This window comes from Salmo salar, chromosome 04, assembly GCF_965601325.2.
Source record: "Salmo salar chromosome 04, fSalSal1, whole genome shotgun sequence".
In the NCBI taxonomy this organism is placed as follows: domain Eukaryota; kingdom Metazoa; phylum Chordata; class Actinopteri; order Salmoniformes; family Salmonidae; genus Salmo; species Salmo salar.
This window is the reverse complement of record NC_138294.1, coordinates 39,626,023-39,649,162: the sequence shown is the minus strand read 5'-3', so window position 1 is coordinate 39,649,162 and position 23,140 is coordinate 39,626,023. Positions and strand designations below refer to the sequence as shown.

Below are 23,140 nucleotides of genomic sequence, written 5' to 3'. Positions count from 1 at the left end.
TTACCCTGTAATGCGTCCGTCTGAAACTGATTAAAACCCATTTTCGATCTAAATGAAGAGGTCTAATTTTGATAGATTGTGAAACCAATTACGTGAGAAATAATTGTGAAGAGAGTTGTCACATTAATAATAACCTTACCAGGGTTTTAGAAGTTCACATAACCGGAAGTAGACGTGGAACTTCGGTTGTCCCCATAGAGAATGATAAAGGCATCTAGTAGCTAAAAGATAATTTCCACCATTTTAATGTAGTCAACTGGGTGGTATTTCCAACTTCATTGGCTGATCCTTCCTGATGACCATGTTGGAGTCATGTCCAACCGGGTCATCAGGAGGGATCAGCCAATTGTGAAGAAGAACATTGACTACTTCAAAATGGAGATTGCCTCAATAGCGCTGCTTGTGCGCTCACAGACGCCATAATAATAGTACATAGCGATGCACTCTCTAGCATTCTCTATGGTTGTCCCACCGTTCAATTTGGAACTACTGCGCTATAAACTAGGAAAGAACAAGAACTGAGAATATAGGGAGTGTCGTTTTAGCAAGCTGTATTTTTCAGATAATATGCATGTCATTTCGCGATTTCTATTATTTGAAAAATTATTAGACACATGCTTCGGTAGACGATTCTGCAAATGCTGATGATGCAAAGAGAGAGTCTGTACCAGCTAGCTACTTGTCAGATCATTTAGCTTGCTTGTTAACTAGCTTGCCAGATAAACATAACTTTAGTTTCTAGCTACTATTGTTAAAGTTCATTCGCTCAATATGAAGATACACTATGTGGGGTTGTTGACAGTGTAAGCTAGCTTGCTCAAAGTTTGAGGTTCGGCTTCAGCTAGTTAGCAAGTTAACTATCATATATCTCTAGCTATCTAACACAGGTAGTTGGATAGGTATCAGATATAACCTCATCCAGGCAAGTCTTAAGAATATCCAGAAAACATGTCGCCAATTCCTGTCCTACCCCTTGTTATCAACGGGTGTATGTCTGCACTTGGGTCATTGGCCACATTAAAGCTAATTCCAGCCTTCAAAGACCACTTCATCTCAGCCAGGCTCTATGGGATGGATCTGAACAAAACTAACAAGAAGGAAGTGTACGTTTATCAATATAAATTGTTTACCAATGATCTACTATCCAATAGACTATTTTAATCTATTTTACATTGGCTCGTTTTTTTGTTGTTGTTTGTTGTGGTTTTGTCCTGACTTATTTTAATTTCTCCTCTTTGCAGGCCAGAGTCTCAGGGCGTCATCAGTGGGACCGTGTTCCTCATTATCATGTTCTGCTTCATCCCAGTGCCTTTCCTCAGCTGCTTTGTAGAAGAGCAGTGCACTGGCTTCCCACACAATGAGGTGGGTGAGGGAACTGGGGGAGTTAACAATACTGTACCTATTATTCTCTATTTATTTGTTTATTTGTATCCCCATTAGCTGTTGCAATAGACGGTTTGGTTGTTTAGCGATGTGATTGAGAAGCTTAATATCAAAGATGTTTAAAGTTATGCCACACCCTTACTGTACCCACGTGATCTGTCACTATAAAAGCGGTGTGGCGTGACATACTGTCTATTACTTCACTTGAACCCCAGAGGCGGAGGAATGACATGAAAGCTTGGCGACCCATTACTCTAATCAAGGTTACATCCATAACCCAACGTTTTCTTTCCAAGTGGCCATACCCCTGGTGTGCTACCGCGCCTCTGTAGTTGGTCTTCCTGCTGCAGCGTAATCCAATGTGCCAATCTCTGCTTTGAGACAGCGTGCCCTTTGGTGTTCTCCTCATAACACACAAAAAGCTGTTCTGTTTGATGAACAGTTATTTTTGCAGCAAGATAGGCACTCAATGCCCTAACAGGACAAAGTGTATGCAACTCACGACTCTCCTGTCGTGAGTTGCATACAATATAATATAATTACCCAACAGGGTACCACAGAATTACAACAGTGGTATACAACTGTATAAGCAAGCTGAAAGTTAGAACTTAGAACATGAGGTTCAAGGTTCACGGTATGCTCACTTATCTGTGTTGAGAGAGCGTGCCGTGTCCAGAACTACAGACCCCACTGATGGTGTGGGCATAACATTGATTCTGTAGTACCTCATGAAAGTCATTGGTGTTGCCCAACTTGCAGCAGCACAGATAGAGTCCAGGGAGGCCCTTCTCAACAGGGCCCATGAAGTGGCCATACCCCTGGTGTGCTACCGCGCCTCTGTAGTTGGTCTTCCTGCTGCAGCGTAACCCAATGTGCCAATCTCTGCTTTGAGACAGCGTGCCCTTTGGTGTTCTCCTCATAACACACAAAAAGCTGTTCTGTTTGATGAACAGTTATATTTTGCTGCAAGATAGGCACTCAATGCCCTAACCGGACAAAGTGTATGCAACTCACGACTCTCCTGTGGGGAGGCGGGTGAAATGTCGCTATGATTAAGGGCTGTTTAGTCATGAAAGCACCTTAGGTAAGAATGCTGGATTTGGCCGAAGCACTGCCTTAGATCCATCTTCTGCTAATGTGAGGCATGAAGGATGGGAATAAAGCGCATGTAATTCTCTAACACGCTTGGCTGAAACAATAGCCAATAGAAAGGCATTCTTGACTGAGAGCTCACATAGCTCAAGTGAAAACCGTGGCTGAAATGGTGATCTTATAAGTGATCGTAGGACAACATCTAGCTCCCAAATTAAATGTTATTGGTCACGTACACATATTTTGCAGATGTTATCCCAGGTGCAGCGAAATGCTTATGTTTCTAGCTCCAACGGTGCAGTAATACCTAACAATACACAGAAATACAAAACATAAAAAGAAAGGAATTTAGAATTATCAGAACGAGCAATGACAGTCTGGAATATAAATGTATATGATGGTGTGTATAGACATGGACAGTATATGAATAGAAAAGGTGTGTACAGCATTAGTTATATAGGATGAGGCATGACTAGAATAGAGTATATACAGTGCACTCGGAAAGTATTCAGACCCGTTAACTTTTTCAACATTTTGTTACGTTACAGCCTTATTCTAAAATAGATTAAATCGTTTTTTTTCCCTCATCAATCTACACACAATACCCCATAATGACTAGGGCAGGTAGCGTTCTCCTGGCATCCGCCAAACCCAGATTCGTCCATCGGACTGGCAGATGGTGAAGCGTGATTCGTCACTCCAAAAAAACGCATTTCCACTGCTCCTGAATCCAATGGCTCAGTAGTGAGTGTTGCAACCGAGGACAGGTGATTTTTACACGCTTCAGCACTCGGTGGTCCCATTCTGTGAGCTTGTGTAGCCTACCACTTAGCGGCTGAGCCGTTGTTGCTCCTAGACATATCCACTTCACAATAACAACACTTACAGTTGACCAGGACAACCCTAGCAGGGCAGAAATTTGACGAACTGTCTTGTTGGAAAGGCGGCATCCTATGACGGTGCCTTGTTAAAAGTCACTCTTCAGTAAGGCCATTCTACTGCCAGTGTTTGTCTATGGAGATTGCATGGCTGTGTGCTCGATTTGATACATCTTTCAGCAACGGGTGTGGCTGAAATAGTTGAATCCACCAATTTGAAGGGGTGTCCACATACTTTTGTATATATAGTGTAAAAAAAAAAGACAGTATGTCACGCCACACTGCCTTTTATAGTGACAGGTCATGTGGGTACAGTAAGGTTGTGGTGTGACTTTAAACATCTTTGATATGAAGTAATTTGGCAACCCGTTACGAAAGAGAAGTGACAAGTGTACTATGGTGCAAAACAGAGGGGGTTGGCATAGATTGTTGACAACATGTAAACTATTTTATCTCCAATAATAAATAAATGTGCACGATGAACACTTGTTTTCGCTCATACATCAGCAGTTGTTGTTTACATTTACATTTAAGTCATTTAGCAGACGCTCTTATCCAGAGCGACTTACAAATTGGTGCATTCACCTTATAATATCCAGTGGAACAACCACTTTACAATAGTGCATCTAAATCTTTTAAGGGGGGGTTAGAAGGATTACTTTATCCTATCCCAGGTATTCCTTAAAGAGGTGGGGTTTCAGGTGTCTCCGGAAGTTGGTGATTGACTCCGCTGTCCTGGCGTCGTGAGGGAGCTTGTTCCACCATTGGGGTGCCAGAGCAGCGAACAGTTTTGACTGGGCTGAGCGGGAACTGTGCTTCCTCAGAGGTAGGGAGGCGAGCAGGCCAGAGGTGGATGAACGCAGTGCCCTTGTTTGGGTGTAGGGCCTGATCAGAGCCTGAAGGTACGGAGGTGCCGTTCCCCTCACAGCTCCATAGGCAAGCACCATGGCCTTGTAGCGGATGTGAGCTTCGACTGGAAGCCAGTGGAGAGAGCGGAGGAGCGGGGTGACGTGAGAGAACTTGGGAAGGTTGAACACCAGACGGGCTGCGGCGTTCTGGATGAGTTGTAGGGGTTTAATGGCACAAGCAGGAAGCCCAGCCAACAACGAGCTGCAGTAATCCAGACGGGAGATGACAAGTGCCTGGATTAGGACCTGCGCCACTTCCTGTGTGAGGCAGGGTCGTACTCTGCGAATGTTGTAGAGCATGAACCTAGAGGATCGGGTCACCGCCTTGATGTTAGTGGAGAACGACAGGGTGTTGTCCAGGGTCACGCCGAGGCTCTTAGCACTCTGGGAGGAGGACACAAGGGAGTTGTCAACCGTGATGGCGAGATCATGGAACGGGCAGTCCTTCCCCGGGAGGAAGAGCAGCTCCGTCTTGCCGAGGTTCAGCTTGAGGTGGTGATCCGTCATCCACACTGATATGTCTGCCAGACATGCAGAGATGCGATTCGCCACCTGGTTGTCAGAAGGGGGAAAGGAGAAGATTAATTGTGTGTCATCTGCATAGCAATGATATGAGAGACCATGTGAGGATATGACAGAGCCAAGTGACTTGGTGTGTAGCGAGAATAGGAGAGGGCCTAGAACAGAGCCCTTGGGGACACCAGTGGTGAGAGCACGTGGTGCGGAGACAGATTCTCGCCACGCCACCTGGTAGGAGCGACCTGTCAGGTAGGACGCTTTCCAAGCGTGGGCCGCGCCGGAGATGCCCAGGTCGGAGAGGGTGGAGAGGAGGATCTGATGGTTCACAGTATCAAAGGCAGCAGATGGGTCTAGGAGGATGAGAGCAGAGGAGAGAGAGTTAGCTTTAGCAGTGCGGAGAGCCTCCGTGACACAGAGAAGAGCAGTCTCAGTTGAATGCCCAGTCTTGAAACCTGACTGATTAGGATCAAGAAGGTCATTCTGAGAGAGATAGCAAGAGAGCTGGCCAAGGACGGCACGTTCAAGAGTTTTGGAGAGAAAGGAAAGAAGGGATACTGGTCTGTAGTTGTTGACATCGGAGGGATCGAGTGTAGGTTTTTTCAGAAGGGGTGCAACTCTCGCTCTCTTGAAGACGGAAGGGACATAGCCAGCGGTCAAGGATGAGTTGACGAGCGAGGTGAGGTAGGGGAGAAGGTCTCCGGAAATGGTCTGGAGAAGAGAGGAGGGGATAGGGTCAAGTGGGCAGGTTGTTGGGCGGCCGGCCGTCACAAGACGCGAGATTTCATCTGGAGAGAGAGGGGAGAAAGAGGTCAAAGCACAGGGTAGGGCAGTGTGAGCAGGACCAGCGGTGTCGTTTGACTTAGCAAACGAGGATCGTATGTCGTCAACCTTCTTTTCAAAATGGTTGACGAAGTCATCCGCAGAGAGAGAGGGGGGGGGGGGGGGGAGGGGGAGGAGGATTCAGGAGGGAGGAGAAGGTAGCAAAGAGCTTCCTAGGGTTAGAGGCAGATGCTTGGAGTTTAGAGTGGTAGAAAGTGGCTTTAGCAGCAGAGACAGAAGAGGAAAATGTAGAGAGGAGGGAGTGAAAGGATGCCAGGTCCGCAGGGAGGCGAGTTTTCCTCCATTTCCGCTCGGCTGCCCGGAGCCCAGTTCTGTGAGCTTGCAGTGAGTCGTCGAGCCACGGAGCAGGAGGGGAGGACCGAGCCGGCCTGGAGGATAGGGGACAGAGGAAATCAAAGGATGCAGAGAGGGAGGAGAGGAGGGTTGAGGAGGCAGAATCAGGAGATAGGTTGGAGAAGGTTTGAGCAGAGGGAAGAGATGATAGGATGGAAGAGGAGAGAGTAGCGGGAGAGAGAGAGCGAAGGTTGGGACGGCGCAATACCATCCGAGTAGGGGCAGAGTGAGAAGTGTTGGATGAGAGCGAGAGGGAAAAGGATACAAGGTAGTGGTCAGAGACTTGGAGGGGAGTTGCAATGAGATTAGTGGAAGAACAGCATCTAGTAAAGATGAGGTCAAGCGTATTGCCTGCCTTGTGAGTAGGGGGGGAAGGTGAGAGGGTGAGGTCAAAAGAGGAGAGGAGTGGAATGAAGAAGGCAGAGAGGAATGAGTCAAAGGTAGACGTGGGGAGGTTAAAGTCACCCAGAACTGTGAGAGGTGAGCCATCCTCAGGAAAGGAACTTATCAAGGCGTCAAGCTCATTGATGAACTCTCCAAGGGAACCTGGAGGGCGATAAATGATAAGGATGTTAACCTGTTAGGGCTAGGGGGCAGTATTTGCACGGCTGGATAAAAAAATGTACCCGATTTAATCTGGTTACTAATCCTACCCAGTAACTAGAATATGCATATACTTATTATATATGGATAGAAAACACCCTAAAGTTTCTAAAACTGTTTGAATGGTGTCTGTGAGTATAACAGAACTCATTTGGCAGGCAAAACCCTGAGACAGATTCTGACAGGAAGTGGATACCTGATGTGTTGTATTACCTTTAAACCTATGCCATTGAAAAACACAGGGGCTGAGGAATATTTTGGCACTTCCTATTGCTTCCACTAGATGTCACCAGCCTTTACAAAGTGTTTTGAGTCTTCTGGAGGGAGATCTGACCGAACAAGAGCCATGGAACGATGATGGCCCATTAGACACCTGGCGCGCAAGGTCATGCTGGGTACCCTCGTTCCAATACGTTTTAAAAGATTTTGCATTCGTCCGCCTTGAATTTTATTCATGTTCTGGTTAAAAAAGGCCCTAATGATTTATGCTATACAACGTTTGACATGTTTGAACGAACGTAAATATATTTTTTCCCCTCGTTCATGAAGTGAAGTCCGGCGGGCTTAGATCATGTGCTAACAAGACGGAGATTTTTGGACATAAATTATGAGCTTTTTTGAACAAAACTACATTCGTTATGGACCTGTGATACCTGGAAGTGACATCTGATGAAGAGAATCAAAGGTAATGGATTATTTACATAGTATTTTCGATTTTAGATCTCCCCAACATGGCGGCTAGTCTGTATCGCAACGCGTATTTTTCTGGGCGCAGTGCTCAGATTATTGCAAAGTGTGATTTCCCAGTAAGGTTATTTTTAAATCTGGCAAGTTGATTGCGTTCAAGAGATGTAAATCTATAATTCTTTAAATGACAATATAATATTTTACCAATGTTTTCTAATTTTAATTATTTAATTTGTGGTGCTGACTTGAATGCCGGTTATTGGAGGGAAACGATTTCCTGAACATCAACGCCACAGTAAAACGCTGTTTTTGGATATAAATATGAACTTGATAGAACTAAAAATGCATGCATTGTCTAACATAATGTCCTAGGAGTGTCATCTGTTGGAGATTGTAAAAGGTTAGTGCATAATTTTAGCTGATTTTATGGTTTTGGTGACGCCTGTCTTTGAATTGGCACAACATTACACACAACTCTTGTAAATGTACTGTCCTAACATACTCTAAATTTATGCTTTCGCCGTAAAACCTTTTTGAAATCGGAAAACGTGGTTAGATTAAGGAGATGTTTATCTTTCAAAGGGTGTAAAATAGTTGTATGTTTGAAAAATTTGAATTTTGACATTTATTTGGATTCAAATTTGCCGCTCTTGAAATGCTGTTGATGGAGTGCACCACGGGTGGGACGCTTGCGTCCCACCTAGCCCATAGAGGTTAAGCTTGAAAGGGCTGGTAACTGTGACAGCATGGAATTCAAATGAGGAGATAGACAGATGGGTCAGGGGAGAAAGAGAGAATGTCCACTTGGGAGAGATGAGGATTCCAGTGCCACCACCCCGCTGGCTCGATGCTCTAGGGGTATGCGAGAACACGTAGGCAGACGAGGAGAGAGCAGTAGGAGTAGCAGTGTTCTCTGTGGTAATCCATGTTTCCGTCAGCGCCAGGAAGTCTAGGGACTGGAGGGTAGCATAGGCTGAGATGAACTCAGCCTTGTTGGCCGCAGACCGGCAGTTCCAGAGGCTGCAGGAGACCTGGAACTCCACGTGGGTCGTGCGCGCTGGGACCACCAGGTTAGAGTGGCAGCGGCCACGCGGTGTAGAGCGTTTGTATGGCCTGTGCAGAGGGGAGAGAACAGGGATAGACAGACACATAGTAGACAAGCTACAGAAGAGGCTACGCTAATGCAAAGGAGATTGGAATGACAAGTGGACTACACGTCTCGAATGTTCAGAAAGTTAAGCTTACGTTGCAAAAATCTTATTGACTAAAATGACGAAAATGATACAGTACTGCTGGCTGGTGGAGTAGGCTAGCTAGCAGTGGCTGCGTTGTTGACTTTGAACGTGTAGCTGGCTAGGTAACCTCGATAGTTTCAGTACTACCCCTTGTCATGATACAAAGCAACTTTGTAGCTAGCTAGCTAACATAACACTAATCAAGACGTTCCTTGTAATGTATTTAGTTTCTACAATGCTGCTCGTCGGTAATAGTTGGCTGGGTTAGGAAAAATGGCGTCGCGGGGGACGGAAATAGCTGGCTAGCTGACCTCAATAGCTGGCTAGCTAACCTCGGTAATTACTAGACTACACAATTATCAAGCTATGACAAAGACAACTAAGTAGCTAGCTAGCTAACACTGCACTAGTCAAATCGTTCCGTTGTAAAGTATTAGTATCTACAGCGCTGCTAGTCGGTAACGGTTGGCTAGCTAGCAGTGGGTTAATGATGACTAGGTGTGTTGACTAAGTCTGGCGCCGCGTCGCGGCTGGCTAGCTCACCTCGATAATTACTCAAACTACACAATTATCTTAGATACAGAGACAGCAAAGACAACTATGTAGCTGGCTAACTAACACTAACACCACACTAATCAAGTCGTTACGTTGTAATGTAATAGTTTCTGCAGTGCTGCTAGTCGGTAGAAGTTGGCTAGCTAGCAGTGATGACAGTTTAGCTAGCTAGATAATTTTAGCCATATTAGCATAGACGTTACATCAGTCAAAACACCTTAAAACAAGAGATGGTATCAAGAACAAGATAAAACTAGCTAAAACAAGCCACCTACGGTACCCACATGGCAGCTTATTGTCATTGTTGCTAGCTATCTGACCATCCACAATCCCAACAACACATGGACTTCTGCCCCATTGAAGCGTGCTAATTGTTTTTTGTGGCGTTATCAGCTAACCCATCGATAGCAACAGGTACTCTTCCTGCAGTCCACACAAAACACGATACACAAAAATCAGAGATTGCAAGACAAAAAAATCCCAGACAAAGTATCTCTGGCCTGTTTCAGGATCTGTAGCACATAACATTCGTAACGTGACAGGCTGACATTGCTCAACATTTCTGCCTGCTTGTTCTGTCCTGACCAGTTTGTCCAGCTAATCGGTGCTCTACTCGCCATCTGCTGTATGATCTTCCTGGGTTTCGCTGATGACGTGTTGAACCTGCGCTGGAGACACAAGCTCCTGCTGCCCACCATAGCCTCCCTGCCGCTGCTCATGGTCTACTTCACCAACTTCGGCAACACTGTCATTGTGGTGCCCAAGCCCTTCAGGCTCTTACTGGGGATGCACTTGGATCTGGGTGAGTGAATGTCACAGTAAAAATGACTGGAGAGGCAAACATAACGTCATCTGTATCACATATTTTGTTTGGGCACAATGCAAATTTCTCTTGAAGGTCCACTTAGTTTGCACACAGCCACAGGAGAGCTGGATTAGAAATATCCATAGTGTTTCTTCAGGCAAAGATGTTTGAAATTATATAAATTCCAACTACTTTACAAACAGTAAATCTATTTGTTATCTGGTTGTAATGACGTAATTTCAACCAGTTTTACCCGCTGGCAGTGTTGTATCAATTTCATTAACATTGTAAGTCATCCTCCATGCTTTGTTGTACATCTTATGCTGATTGATGTTATCTCTTCTCTGTAGGTATTCTCTACTATGTCTACATGGGCATGCTGGCAGTTTTCTGTACTAATGCCATCAACATCCTGGCAGGCATCAACGGCATCGAGTCAGGACAGGCACTCTTCATCTCTGGCTCCATCATCATCTTCAACCTGCTTGAGCTTGGTGGTAAGTGGTGTTTTTCTGTCTTTCATCAATATCCCCTGTTCTCAGTGCTTCAATTATGTGTCTACACATCCTACCAAATGTAAAAAAATTAATAAATCAAGGAACCTTTCCTGGTCTAATATATAGAAATGTGGATGTAATTGTGCACATTCTTTTTGACTTTTGCAGGAGACTACAGAGACGACCACATTTTCTCCCTTTACTTCATGCTCCCGTTCTTCTTCACAACTTTAGCACTTTTCTACCACAACTGGTGAGTTGGAGACACTGGCCGTGTCTGAAATCTGTCTTGCCTACTGCTTACTAAAATGACATAGTATGTAGTACAATTAGTGCAGAGTATTTAGAACGCACTGTTTAGTAAAAATGAATGCAGTAAGCAACAAATATCAATATACAATGCCTTCAGAAAGTATCCATACTCTGACGTATTCCACATTTTGTGTTACAGCCTGAATGCAAATTTGATTAAATAAATTAAAAAAATCTCGCCCATCTACACACAATACCCCATAATGACAAATTGAAAACATGTTTTAAGAAATGTTAGCAAATGTATTGAAAATGAAATACAGATATCTCATTTACATAAGTATTCACACCCCTGAGTCAATACATGTTAGAATCACCTTTGGCAGCGATTACAGTTGTGAGCCTTTCTGGGTAAGTCTCTAAGAGCTTTGCACACCTGGATCGTCCAATATTTCACATTATTCTTTTAAAAATTCTTTAAGCTGCCAAGTTGGCTGTTGATCATTGCTAGACAGCTATTTTCAAGTTTTGCCATAGATTTTCAAGCCGATTTAAGTCAAAACTAACTAGGCCACTCAGGAACATTCAATGTCATCTTCGTAAGAAACTCCAGCGTATATCTGGCCTCGTGTTTTAGGTTATTGCCCTGCTGAAAGGTGAATTTGTCTCTCAGTGTCTGTTGGAAAGCAGACAACCAGGTTTTCCTCTGGGATTTTGCCTCTGCTTAGCTCTATTCCCTTTCTTTTTATCCTAAAAAACTACCTAGTCCTTGCCGATGTCAAGCATACCCATAACATGATGGAGCCACCACCATGCTTGAAAATATGAAGAGTGGTACTCCGTGTTATAGGATTTGACCCCAAACATAATGCTTTGTATTCAGGACATAAAGTTCATTTCTCTGACACATTTTTGTTGTTGTTGCAGTTTTACTTTAGTGCCTTATTGCAAACAGAATGCATGTTTTTGAATATTTTTATTCTGTACAGACTTCCTTCTTTTCACTCTGTCATTTAGGTTAGTACTGTGCCTTAACTACAATGTTGTTGATCCATCCTCAGTTTTCCCCTATCACAGCCATTAAACTCTGTAACTGTTTTAAAGTCACCATTGGCCTCATGGTGAAATCCCTGAGCGGTTTCCTTCCTCTCCAGCAACTGAGTTAGGAAGGACGCCTGTATCTTTGTAGTGACTGAGTGTATTGATACACCATCCAAAGTGTAATTAATCATTTCATCATGCTCAAAGGGATATTCAATGTCTGCTTTTTTTATTTTTACCCATCTACCAATAGGTGGCCTTTGCGAAGCATTGGAAAACGTCTCTGGTCTTTGTGGTTGAATCTGTGTTTGAAATTCACTGCTCGACTGAGGAACCTTACAATTAGCTGTATGTGTGGGGTACAGAGATGAGTCATTTGAAAATCATGTTAAAACCTGTTGGGGCTAGGGGGCAGTATTTTCACATCCGGATGAAAAACGTACCCAATTTGAACAGGTTACTACTCTGGCCCAGAAACTAGAATATGCATATTATTAGTAGATTTGGATAGAAAACACTCTGAAGTTTCTAAAACTGTTTGAATGGTGTCTGTAAATATAACAGAATTCATATGGCAGGCAAAAACCTGAGAAAAATACAAGCAGGAAATGAAAATCTTGTGGCTGTACTATTTTCAAGTCATTGCCAATGGAACACACAGTGACTAAGCATTAATTTTGCACTTCCTAAGGCTTCCACTAGATGTCAACAGTCTTTAGAAAGTTGTTTGAGGCGTCTATGATGAACAGAGACCGAATGAGAAGGCTGGGAAGTTGGTCACCCAGGGAAGGACATCACTTCATTGGCGCGCGTTCATGAGGGAGGAACCTCTGTTCCAAAACGTTTTTCAAGACACAGGAATGGTCCGGTTGAAATGTTACTGAAGTTTCACGTTAAAATGGCCCTAAAGATTGATGCTATACAACATTTGACATGTTCGAACGAACGTAAATAGATTTTTTTTTTTTTACTTTTCATCGTGACACTTTCCTCGCGCGTCCTACATTTTGAGTAGCTTACTGAACGCGCTAACAACATGGAGTTATTTGGACATAAATTATGAAACAAAACAACATTTGTTGTGGACCTGGGATTCCTGGAAGTGCCTTCTGATGAAGATTATTAAAGGTAAGTGAATATTTCTAATGTTATTTATGCATTTAGATGACTCCAAAATGGCGGCTATCTGTATTGCCTAGTGTATTTTTCTGAGCGCAGTACTCAGATTATTGCAAAGTGTGCTTTCCCAGTAAAGTTATTTTGAAATCTGTCAATGCGGTTGCATTTAGGAGATGTTAATCTATAATTCTTTGAATAACAGTTTAATATTTTATCAACGTTTATAATGAGTATTTTTGTAAATTCACCGGCATTTTTGGGGGAGATACATTTTCTGAACGTCACGCGCCGATGTAAAATGCTGTTTTTGGATATAAATATGAACTCGATAGAACAAAAAATGCATGTATTGTGTAACATAATGTCCTAGGAGTGTCATCTGATGAAGATTGTCAAAGGTTAGTGCATCATTTTAGCTGGTTTTCTGCTTTTCTTTTGCATTGAAAATGGCTGTGTGTAATTTTTTGTCTATGTACTCTCCTAACATAATCTAACTTTATGCTTTTGCCGTAAAGCCTCTTTGAAATCGGACAATGTGGTTGGATTAAGGAGATGTTTATCTTTCAAATGGTGTAAAATAGTTGATTGGCTCATTTAGCTATTTGATGTAGAATTGTATCAAAATTATCAAAATAAATATTTTAAGATCATGTTTTGATAAAATATTGAATTTGGCTTTTATTTGCATTAGCCCATAGAAACACTACTATAGCCCATAGAAACACATTCAGAAATGGCAAAAAGAAAGTCACAAAATAACACATATTTAACCCCTTATTTTTTGGGGCACAAAACTACCTTCATATTTCCATTCATTTGTATTAGTTACCTTCAGACGAGTCCACTGAGACTTGTTGGGGTAGTAGTGCAAAACGGAGAACACCATGGTGTTCGAGAGTCTCCTCTTTTTGTAGGCCAAACCGTTCGGACGCTACAGACGTTCCCGTGAGAAGAACGATTTTCGGTATCTCTAATGGTCTGACAAACACCGCTGTACCTCGGCCCCTTTCCACTGCAGATGCGGAAGGCCAACATGGGCAGATGTGGTGGATTGAGACACAGCCCATGCAAAAAAAACCTGCATATCTCTATCTTAAACTGACAGATTTTGATGGGGATTTCTTTGTTAGATTGACACACATTGCCTACTTATTGACTCAAGATATTTCAGCTTTTAATTGTTTATTAATTTGTAAACATTTCTAAAAACACTTCCACTTTGACATAATGGGGTATTGTGTGTAGGCCATTGACACAAAATCTCAATTTAATCCATTTTACATTCAGGCTGTAACACAAAAAAATGTGGAAAAAGTCTAGGGGTGTGAATACTTTCTGAAGGCACTGTACTAGGCTCACCCATCCTAAGAGTGTGTCATCTAATGTGCAATTGCGCATTACCGCCATTTGTTCATTTGGGTACAGTGCCTCTCTTATCTCATTATCAGCTGATGTCAAAAGACAATTCTCTTCCTCAAAAGTGTGCAGTTAATTCTACTAAGTGAAAAACCGAAATTAGTATAATATCCTGGCATTTAAGCAAACTCGATTTTTTAAATTTTTACTATAAAACGTTAATTTTTTGCATACCTAAAATGCCTACTATTTAAATGCAAGTATAGGTATTCAGACACGGCTATTGTTTATGGTGTTCCTGTTATAAAGCATGTTGTAAATTATTGCCAACATGCACAACATGTGTTGCCTTTACTACAGGTACCCTTCATCCGTGTTTGTGGGAGACACCTTTTGCTACTTTGCGGGGATGACCTTTGCAGTGGTAGGAATCCTGGGGCACTTCAGCAAAACCATGCTGCTCTTCTTCATTCCTCAAGTGGTCAACTTTGTCTACTCACTACCCCAGCTATTCCATGTAGTACCCTGTCCCAGGCACCGCCTCCCCAGGTAACACTACAGCTTTTTCTCCCTTACTCCTATGATAGCATTGATATAGTATACATATCGTATAGTACTTTTGATACAATTCCATGATCTTTTCTTTTCAGATTATAATCCCTTGTTATAAAAGTGATCCTCATTGTGTTTTTTTTCCTCCTAAATTTGCCTGATGCATGAAGACTGAACCCAGACACAGGAAAACTAGGAATGAGTTGGTCTAAATTCAAAAGGAGGGACCTCTCCAAATTGGGAAATCTTATTTTACAGGTAATCAATATGTGCACATGTTGGGGTATGAATTTGACATTTATTTGGTTGTCCAAAAGAGTGGAATCAGTGCAAATGTTTGACTTGGGTCAGGTAGATTGATATGAATAAAAGAAAGCTTTGACTTGAGTGGATAATGTGCTGTTTGTGCTATTTTTCACCCATCAGGTGGCAGAGATGCTGCGGGTGCTGGAAGTGAAGCGTGGACAGGAGGGCGATGATGAGTTTGTGGAGTGCAACAACATGACCTTAATAAACCTGGTGCTGAAGATACTGGGACCCACACACGAGAGAGATCTCACCACCATCATGCTGCTCATACAGGTATTGACAACAGGTCTAATTTCTGAGTCAAATCAAATTGTATTCGTCACATGCGCCGAATACAGGTGTAGACTTTACAGTGAAATGCTTACTTACTAGCCCCTAACCAACAATGCAGTTTTAAAAAATAAGAATAAGAAATAAAAGTAACAAGTAATTAAAGAGTAGCAGTGAAATAACAATAGTGAGACTATATACAGGGGGGGTACCGGTACAGAGTCAATGTGTGGGGGCACCGGTTAGTTGAGGTAATATGTACATGTAGGTAGAGTTATTAGTGACTATGCATAGATGATAACAACAGAGAGTAGCAGTGGTGTAAAAGAGGGGGGGCAATGCAAATAGTCTGGGTAGCCATTTGTTTAGATGTTCAGGAGTCTTATGGCTTGGGGGTAGAAGCTGTTTAAAAGCCTCTTGTACCTAGCTCCGGTACCACTTGCCGTGCGGTAGCAGAGAGAACAGTCTATGACTAGGTTGGCTGGAGTCTTTGACAATTTTTAGGGCCTTCCTCTGACACCACCTGGTATAGAGGTCCTGGATGGCAGAAAGCTTGGCCCCAGTGATGTACTGGGCCATACGCACTACCCTTTGTAGTGTCTTGCGGTCGGAGGCCGAGCAGTTGCCATAACAGGCAGTGATACAACCTGTCAGGATGCTCTCAATGGTGCAGCTGTAAAACCTTTAGAGGATCTGAGGACCCATGACAAATCTTTTCAGTCTCCTGAGGGGGAATAGGTTTTGTCGTGCCCTCTTCACGACTGTTTTGGTGTGCTTGGACCATGTTAGTTTGTTGGTGGAACTCGAAGCTCTCAACCTGCTCCACTTCAGCCCCGTCGATGAGAATGGGGGTGTGCTCAGTCCTCTTTTTCCTGTAGTCCACAATCATCTCCTTTGTCTTGATCAGTCATGAGTGAACAGGGAGTACAGGAGGGGACTGAGCACGCAACCCTGAGGGGGCCCTGTGTTGCGGATCAGTGTGGCGGATGTGTTGTTACCTACCCTTAGCACATGGGGGCGGCCCGTCAGGAAGTCCAGGATCCAGTTGCAGAGGGAGGTGTTTAGTCCCAGGGTCCTTAGCTTATTGATGAGCTTTGATGGCACTATGGTGTTGAACACTGAGCTGTAGTCAATGAATAGCATTCTCACATAGGTGTTCATTGTGGGAAAGGGCAGTGTGGAGTGCAATAGAGATTGCATGATCTGTGGATCTGTTGGGGCGGTATGCAAATTGGAGTGGGTCTAGGGTTTCTGGGATAATGGTGTTGTGAGCCATGACCAGCCTTTCAAAGCACTTTATGGCTACAGACATGAGTGCTACAAGTCAGAAGTCATTTAGGCAGGTTACCTTTAGTGTTCTTGGGCACAGAAACTATGGTGGTCTGCTTAAAACATGTTGGTATTACAGACTCGGACAGGGAGAGGTTGAAAATGTCAGTGAAGACACTTGCCAGTTGGTCAGTGCATGCTCGCAGTACACGTCCTGGTAATCCGTATGGCCCTGCGGCCTTGTGAATGTTGACCTGTTTAAAGGTCTTACTCACATCGGCTGTCACATACATGTTATGTAATTCATACATGTTATGTATGTGACATATGTATCACTGTCAATGTTGACAGTTCTGTAAGTCGCTTAGTCTGCTAAAATTGCCATATTGTTATAATATTATCAATAAGTTAAGGTACATTGTATATACAAAATTATGTGGACACCCCTTTAAATTAGTGGATTCGGCTATTTCAGCCACACCTGTTTGCTGACAGGCTGTATAAAAGAGGACACAGCCATGCAATCTCCATAGATGGCAGTAAAATGGCCTTACTGAAGAGCTCAGTGACTTTCAATGTTGCACCGTCATAGGATGCCACCTTTCCAACAAGTCAGTTCGTAAAATGTCTTCCCTGCTAGAGCTGCCCCGGTCAATTATAAGTGCTGTTATTGTGAAGTGGAAACGTCTAGGAGCAACAACGGCTCAGCCGGGAAGTGGTCGGCCACACAAGCTCACAGAACGGGACTGTCTGTCCTAGGTTGCAACACTCACTACCGAGTTCCAAACTGCCCCTGGAAGCAACGTCAGCACAAGAACTGTTCATTGGGAGCTTCATGAAATGGGTTTCCATGGCCGAGCAGCCGCACACAAGCCTTGGATCACCATGCGCAATGCCAACCATCGACTGGAGTGGTGTAAAGCTCGCCGCCATTGGACTCTGGAGCAGTGGAAACGCATTCTCTGGAGTGATGAATCACGCTTCATCATCTGGCAGTCCAAAGGACTAATCTGGGTTTGGCAGATGCCAGGAGAACGCTACCTGCCCCAATGCATAGTGCCAACTGTAAAGTTTGGTGGAGGAGGAATAATGGTCTGGGGCTGTTTTTTATGGTTCGGGCTAGGCCCCTTTGTTACAGAGAAGGGAAATCGTAACGCTACAGCATACAATGACATTATAGACGATTCTTTGCTTCCGACTTTGTGGCAACAGTTTGGTAATGTAGTGTATATGAAGCCCCTTTGTGAGCAATTCTAAGATATCTTTGAATAACCTTTAACGCATAATTCATATTTGTCTCCGTCTCAGGTACTGGGGAGTGTGTTGGCTTTCGGGATCCGCTATCACCTGGTTCGCCTCTTCTACGACGTCTAGAGACGCCACAGCTACAGAGAGAAAGCTGAGAGACTACAGAGAGTGATGTCCAACTATGCTGGACCAACAACGTCTCATCCATGATGATGATTTTGACTATTGATTCCTTGATTATTGCTTCACCTATCCTTATCTGCTTTAAAATGGGTCTGTTTACAACAAGACTGACAGCTGAGGATGACCTCAGTTCTTCAAAGGAAAAAGAACAGGTGAAAAATCATGCCACTTAAAGGCATCACAATTGATAGAATTCAGGATCTGCTAAATTAACTATTTCAGGATGAGCAATTAAGCACTAAATCAAGGGCAATCATACTGTTGTGAAAAGAAAGGCAAGAGGTCCATGTACAGGTCAAAACCCAGTCTATATTGAGGATGGCTACTCTTTGTGACAGACAGATTGCATATGAAGGGATTGGCAGGATCTTTTTTTGTTATTCTCTGAGGGGTTTAAAGCGTTTCTTTAGTCCTAGAGGAGTTGAGGGTGGAGGGAACTCAGAGCAGTAGTGGTGAGATTACAAGGGCTACATGAAGATGTTACCTTTCTTAGTATTATCGATTAGGAGGTGAATTTTTATGAACAAGAAGGACATGGAATGTGAACTTTTCTCAATTTATAATGTATTTGTAAGCTTTGCCTTCGTAATGCTAATTTCTTTTGACACTGGACAATTCTGCTGGTTGTAGGAATGTAAATACAAGTGTAAAAAACTTGATGAGTGATGTTTTACTCTTGCAATGGAATACTCCAACCAGGGAGTGCTCAGAACAAATCATTCCCTTTCTGAAATGGTTATTTAATAATTGTGAGACACTGAAATAATGCTGAATACAGTCCCTACTGATATTTCTAACCAGAAGGTTTGAAACGTTCCTGTTTTTTGAGGACAATATTCTAGTTGTACAGAACCACCTTACAGTACATGATTGGCCAAGACAGAACTGGGGCTGACTCAGACAGTGCAGTATGAATGAAGACAGTACAGCAGAGAGGAAGAGGCGAAGCTAGAGGTTTTTGTCCGGCCAAAATATATCCACAAAAATAAGGTCCACAAACATTGTTTTTATTGCTAATTTGCTACCTGCGGCTTATAGACTAGTATGCTGACATCACTAAAAAGATGCGCACGATTCAATGGAGCAGAAGTCCGTGGCCTTGTTTGAGTGGTAAGCCTGAAGCAACCGACTGCAGATGAAAGTCAAGGAGTGAAGTCGGTGGAGATGCATCTACTACAGCCAAAAGTCATACACTGTGGTTTTCAACAGCAAGGCTCAGCGCAACATGGCAGTGTTGCTATTGTTTATAAAAGTTTTTCTTTGTAATGTCTAAATAACAAGTCTCCAACCCCCATATCACACAGTCATAAACTGTAAATATACAGTGCATTAGGAAAGTGTTCAGGCACCTTGACTTTTTCCACATTTTTACGTTGTTACGTTTGTTGTTGTTGTTACGCCTTATTCTAAAATGGATTAAAATGTCTTTTTTTCCCCCTCAATCTACACACAATACCCCATAATGACAAAGAAAAAACAATACATTTTTGCACACTTATTAAAAAAAAAAATAATAATTAAAATCACATTTACATAAGTATTCAGATGCTTTACTCAATACTTTGTTGAGACACCTTTGGCAGCGATTACAGCCTCAAGTCTTCTTGGGTATGACGCTACATGCTTGGCACACCTATATTTGGGGAGTTTCTCAGATTCTCTAGCTCTGTCAGGTTGGATGGGGAGCGTTGCTACACAACTATTTTCAGGTCTTTCCAGAGATGTTCAATCGGGTTCAAGTCTGGGCTCTGGGTGGGCCACTCAAGGACGTTCGGAGATATCCTGAAGCCACTTCTGCGTTTCTCATGGTCTAAGAGTCCTTTAGGTGCCTTTTGGCAAACTCCAAGTGGGCTGTCATGTGCCTTTTACTGAGGAGTGGCCTCCGTCTGGCCACTCCATCAATCACTAGTCCTGATTGATGGAGTGCTGCAGAGATGGTTGTCCTTCTGGAAGGTTCTCTCATCTCCACAGAGGAACTATGGAGCTCTGTCAGAGGGACCATCAGTTTCTTGATCATCTCCCTGACCAAATCAAATTTTATTGGTCACATACACATGGTTAGCAGATGTTATTGCGAGAGTACCAGAGTCGGTCCTGACCTCCCTGGGGCCCTAAGCAAAATTCTACTAAGGGGCCCTCCTACCTGACCCGTGAGCCATGTAAACCATTTGCCATTGCCACACAGTCACACCTGACACCCTAGTGCTCCCACTACAATCCTCCCTCCTTTAAAACAGTTTGCTCCATCTGTCGGTCTAAGAATAAGTAGACCCATACAGAGCAGAATGAGGTATAAACACACAATATTTATTGAATAGAATATTTTCTATAGAATCTTAAGATAAGTGAATATTAACATAAATAAGAAATTGTAGAAAATATCAAATGTAGAAAAGATTTAAATGTAACACTGAGCTTTGGCTCTGCTGCCTGGTAATTAGTCCAGTCCTCATAATATTATACAATCAGCTTTGTCAATACAATGTAAACATAAGCCTATAGGCTATGGCTGCAGCTATATGTCTTAAAATAGTAAAATAAAACCTATACAGCTGTGTGATTAGCTTTGGTTCCCTCTACAGCCTGGGCATTTTCAGCATCAGCATGAGCACCAGTCTATCTGGACTGTGGAAGATATTGAGAAAGTATGTCACATAGTTAAGCAGTCATTTACACAAAAGCACTTCCGACATACAATCTTAAAATGTTACTAAGTGTGCAAACATTTGAATGTTTGAATTAAAATCTTACCATCAAAATATTCCTCTTCTGCACTTTCTTGAGGTAAAATCATCAATGATGTCATCATAGGACATGTGTTTCCCCACGTCATGATGGCCAGACCACTCAAACGTTCCTGTGACATGGAAGACCTCAGGTAGCTTTTGATGAGCTTTCATTTGGAAAAGCTCCTCTCTGCCGATGCTACTGTTACTGGTAGGGTGACTGCAATTCTTAGGGCTATCCAAAGGTTAGGATAGAGTTCCTCCAGGTTTTTCCTCACAGAGAAAATAAAGCAGCTCAAAGGCAGTCATCTTATCTGAAGGCAGATCAGGTCAATTCTGAATCTCGTGTGCCAGATCCATTCCACTGATGTCACAGTCATCTCTGAAGGTTAGAGTGTTTTCAACTTCCATGCAGTGAACCCTTTAAAGATTCACTGGACATCTGAGGCAGTGCTGAAGTTCAGCAGCACTCCATATTTGGTTTTCACCTGGTTGAGTGTTTCAAATCTCTCATCCATGGATGTCACAGCAGAGTCGACCACAATGTTGAAGTACTTGACTTAAAGGTTTTTCAGTGCGTCAGTCACTGGTTCATCATGAGCTTCTTGCTGTTTCTCAGTCTCTCTCTTTCAGAACAGCCTCCACATTCATTTCTTCACAAATGCTTTTGGCTGTTGTCTGGGCCTCAGAGAATCCAGTTTCCTGGTACGTATGTAGTGAGGGAGACCTTTGCATTTGAGATTAAATTCACTGTGATATCCAACTGCATTGAGGGGGATTAGAGGAGCTTGTTCACCTTGTTGGTCATTGTCAGTATCTCACACCATACGACACAGCAAATCAAGAAGTGGTAGGACCCAACTTCCTCCTCAAGTGCTTGTGCCTCCACTTTGACCACAGGATCGTTGATCGTCTGTCTGGCTTCCAGTAATGCCTCCTGATCCTCAGAAGCCTGATACCTGATTGCATGAACACTTTGGAGCCTACTCTCCCATCTTGTGTCACTCCATGACTTCACGGTTATGTTCAAGTGTTTCTTCAAAACACTCCATCTTTGTGTGCCAGCTGAAAATAAGGTGAAGTGCTTTGCCAAAAAAACCCAACTGCATCTTTTGAAGATTTGGCAGCATCTGCAATGACAAGGTTTAGAGTATGTGCTCCACATGGGATGAACACAGCTCTGGGATTTTTTTCAGCAGTCTGGCTTGTACTCCTGGTGCTTGCCCTTCATGCTTGCCCCATTATCATAAGCTTGCCCTCTGCAATCTTCAAATGGAATCTTCAGCTCGTTCAGCTTATCTAAGATGACAGTGAACAGATTCAAGCCTGTTGTAACCTCAACATTCATAAAGCCAAGGAAGTGCTCCTTGATCTCTGGCTTTCCCTTTAAAGCCACGCTTCTCAGAATAATGGACATTTGCTCCTGGTGACTAATGTTAGGTGTACAGTCCAAGATAATGGAGAAGTACTTTGAGTCACTATTGCTTCCAGAATATTGTCACTCACAATCTGTATCAGCTCATTCTGTGCATACTTCTCAAAGTAATGAGCATGTTTCTCAACATCTTTAATTTTGCTGAGATGATTTTCCATAATGGGGTAAAATTTTGCCAGTAATTCAACCTCTTAGGAAGTTTCCATTATCTAGTTGGAAGAGTTTGTCTGAACCCCTGAATGCTAGGTTTCTTTCAGCCAGAGACTGGGTGATACTTATTAAACGTGTAAGTACATCCCGCCATCTCTTTCTTTCAGCCTCCAAAATTGTCATTTGTATCTGGTCAAGAGTCTGTCCCCGACTTAGGTGCCAATCAAGTTCTCCATTTAATCATATTGTTTGTGTGTTCAGGACTACCCTCATGGTGTTTCAGAATGCCGTTGATATTTGACCAGTCATTCACGCCTTCCTTTATTATTTTGTAGTCTTTTGTAGAAAAGAGCTTACAGCAAAAACAATACACAGCGTTGTTTTTGATTGAGTATGAAAGCCAGCTCCTGGTAATCTTTTCCCCATTTGACAGCTGTCTCTTGTTAGGTTACGTCAATTCGAATCTGGTATTAGAACAAAATAGTCAGCACAGAGTAACTTCGGATTTCTTTGTACTTTAATTAATTCAATGATATATAAATGGTAAATATGATGTTCGTATATACGGGCTCACTGTGACACCACGCAGGGCAGACAGAGAACTAACTGTCACACCCAAAGTTCTTCTTTAATACTCTGACAAAGATAGTTCCTGCTTCAGAGCCGGCCTGTCAGAGTAGAGGCTGAGTGTGGTTTAGACTTACTCAGCCTATCGTAGGCGCACAGGCTGGTCCCAGCCTCCTGGCGCATCACTGTTGCCAAGCATAGTTGTCTTCTAGCTTATCTTCGTGTGTGTACCCGAGAGTCAGACACCCAAGGACAGTGTCTGTTTTTGTGCTACAGCTATCTTCCATTCTACCAGTCCCCCACGTACACATGTCCTTGAGTGGTTCCA

At 43.0% G+C, this 23,140-nt stretch overlaps 1 protein-coding gene across 1 annotated transcript; it reads left to right on the top strand.

Moving 5' to 3' along the window:
* The first annotated feature begins 469 nt into the window (after window positions 1-469).
* dpagt1 (dolichyl-phosphate (UDP-N-acetylglucosamine) N-acetylglucosaminephosphotransferase 1 (GlcNAc-1-P transferase)) lies at window positions 470-18,593 on the top strand. The gene is given in 9 exon segments (NM_001139845.1): window positions 470-1,103; window positions 1,242-1,362; window positions 9,622-9,835; window positions 10,189-10,335; window positions 10,504-10,588; window positions 14,464-14,652; window positions 14,826-14,913; window positions 15,082-15,237; window positions 17,812-18,593. Coding segments are annotated over 9 exon segments (1,221 nt in total). The 5' UTR covers window positions 470-948; the 3' UTR covers window positions 17,878-18,593.
* The last annotated feature ends 4,547 nt before the right edge of the window (window positions 18,594-23,140 follow it).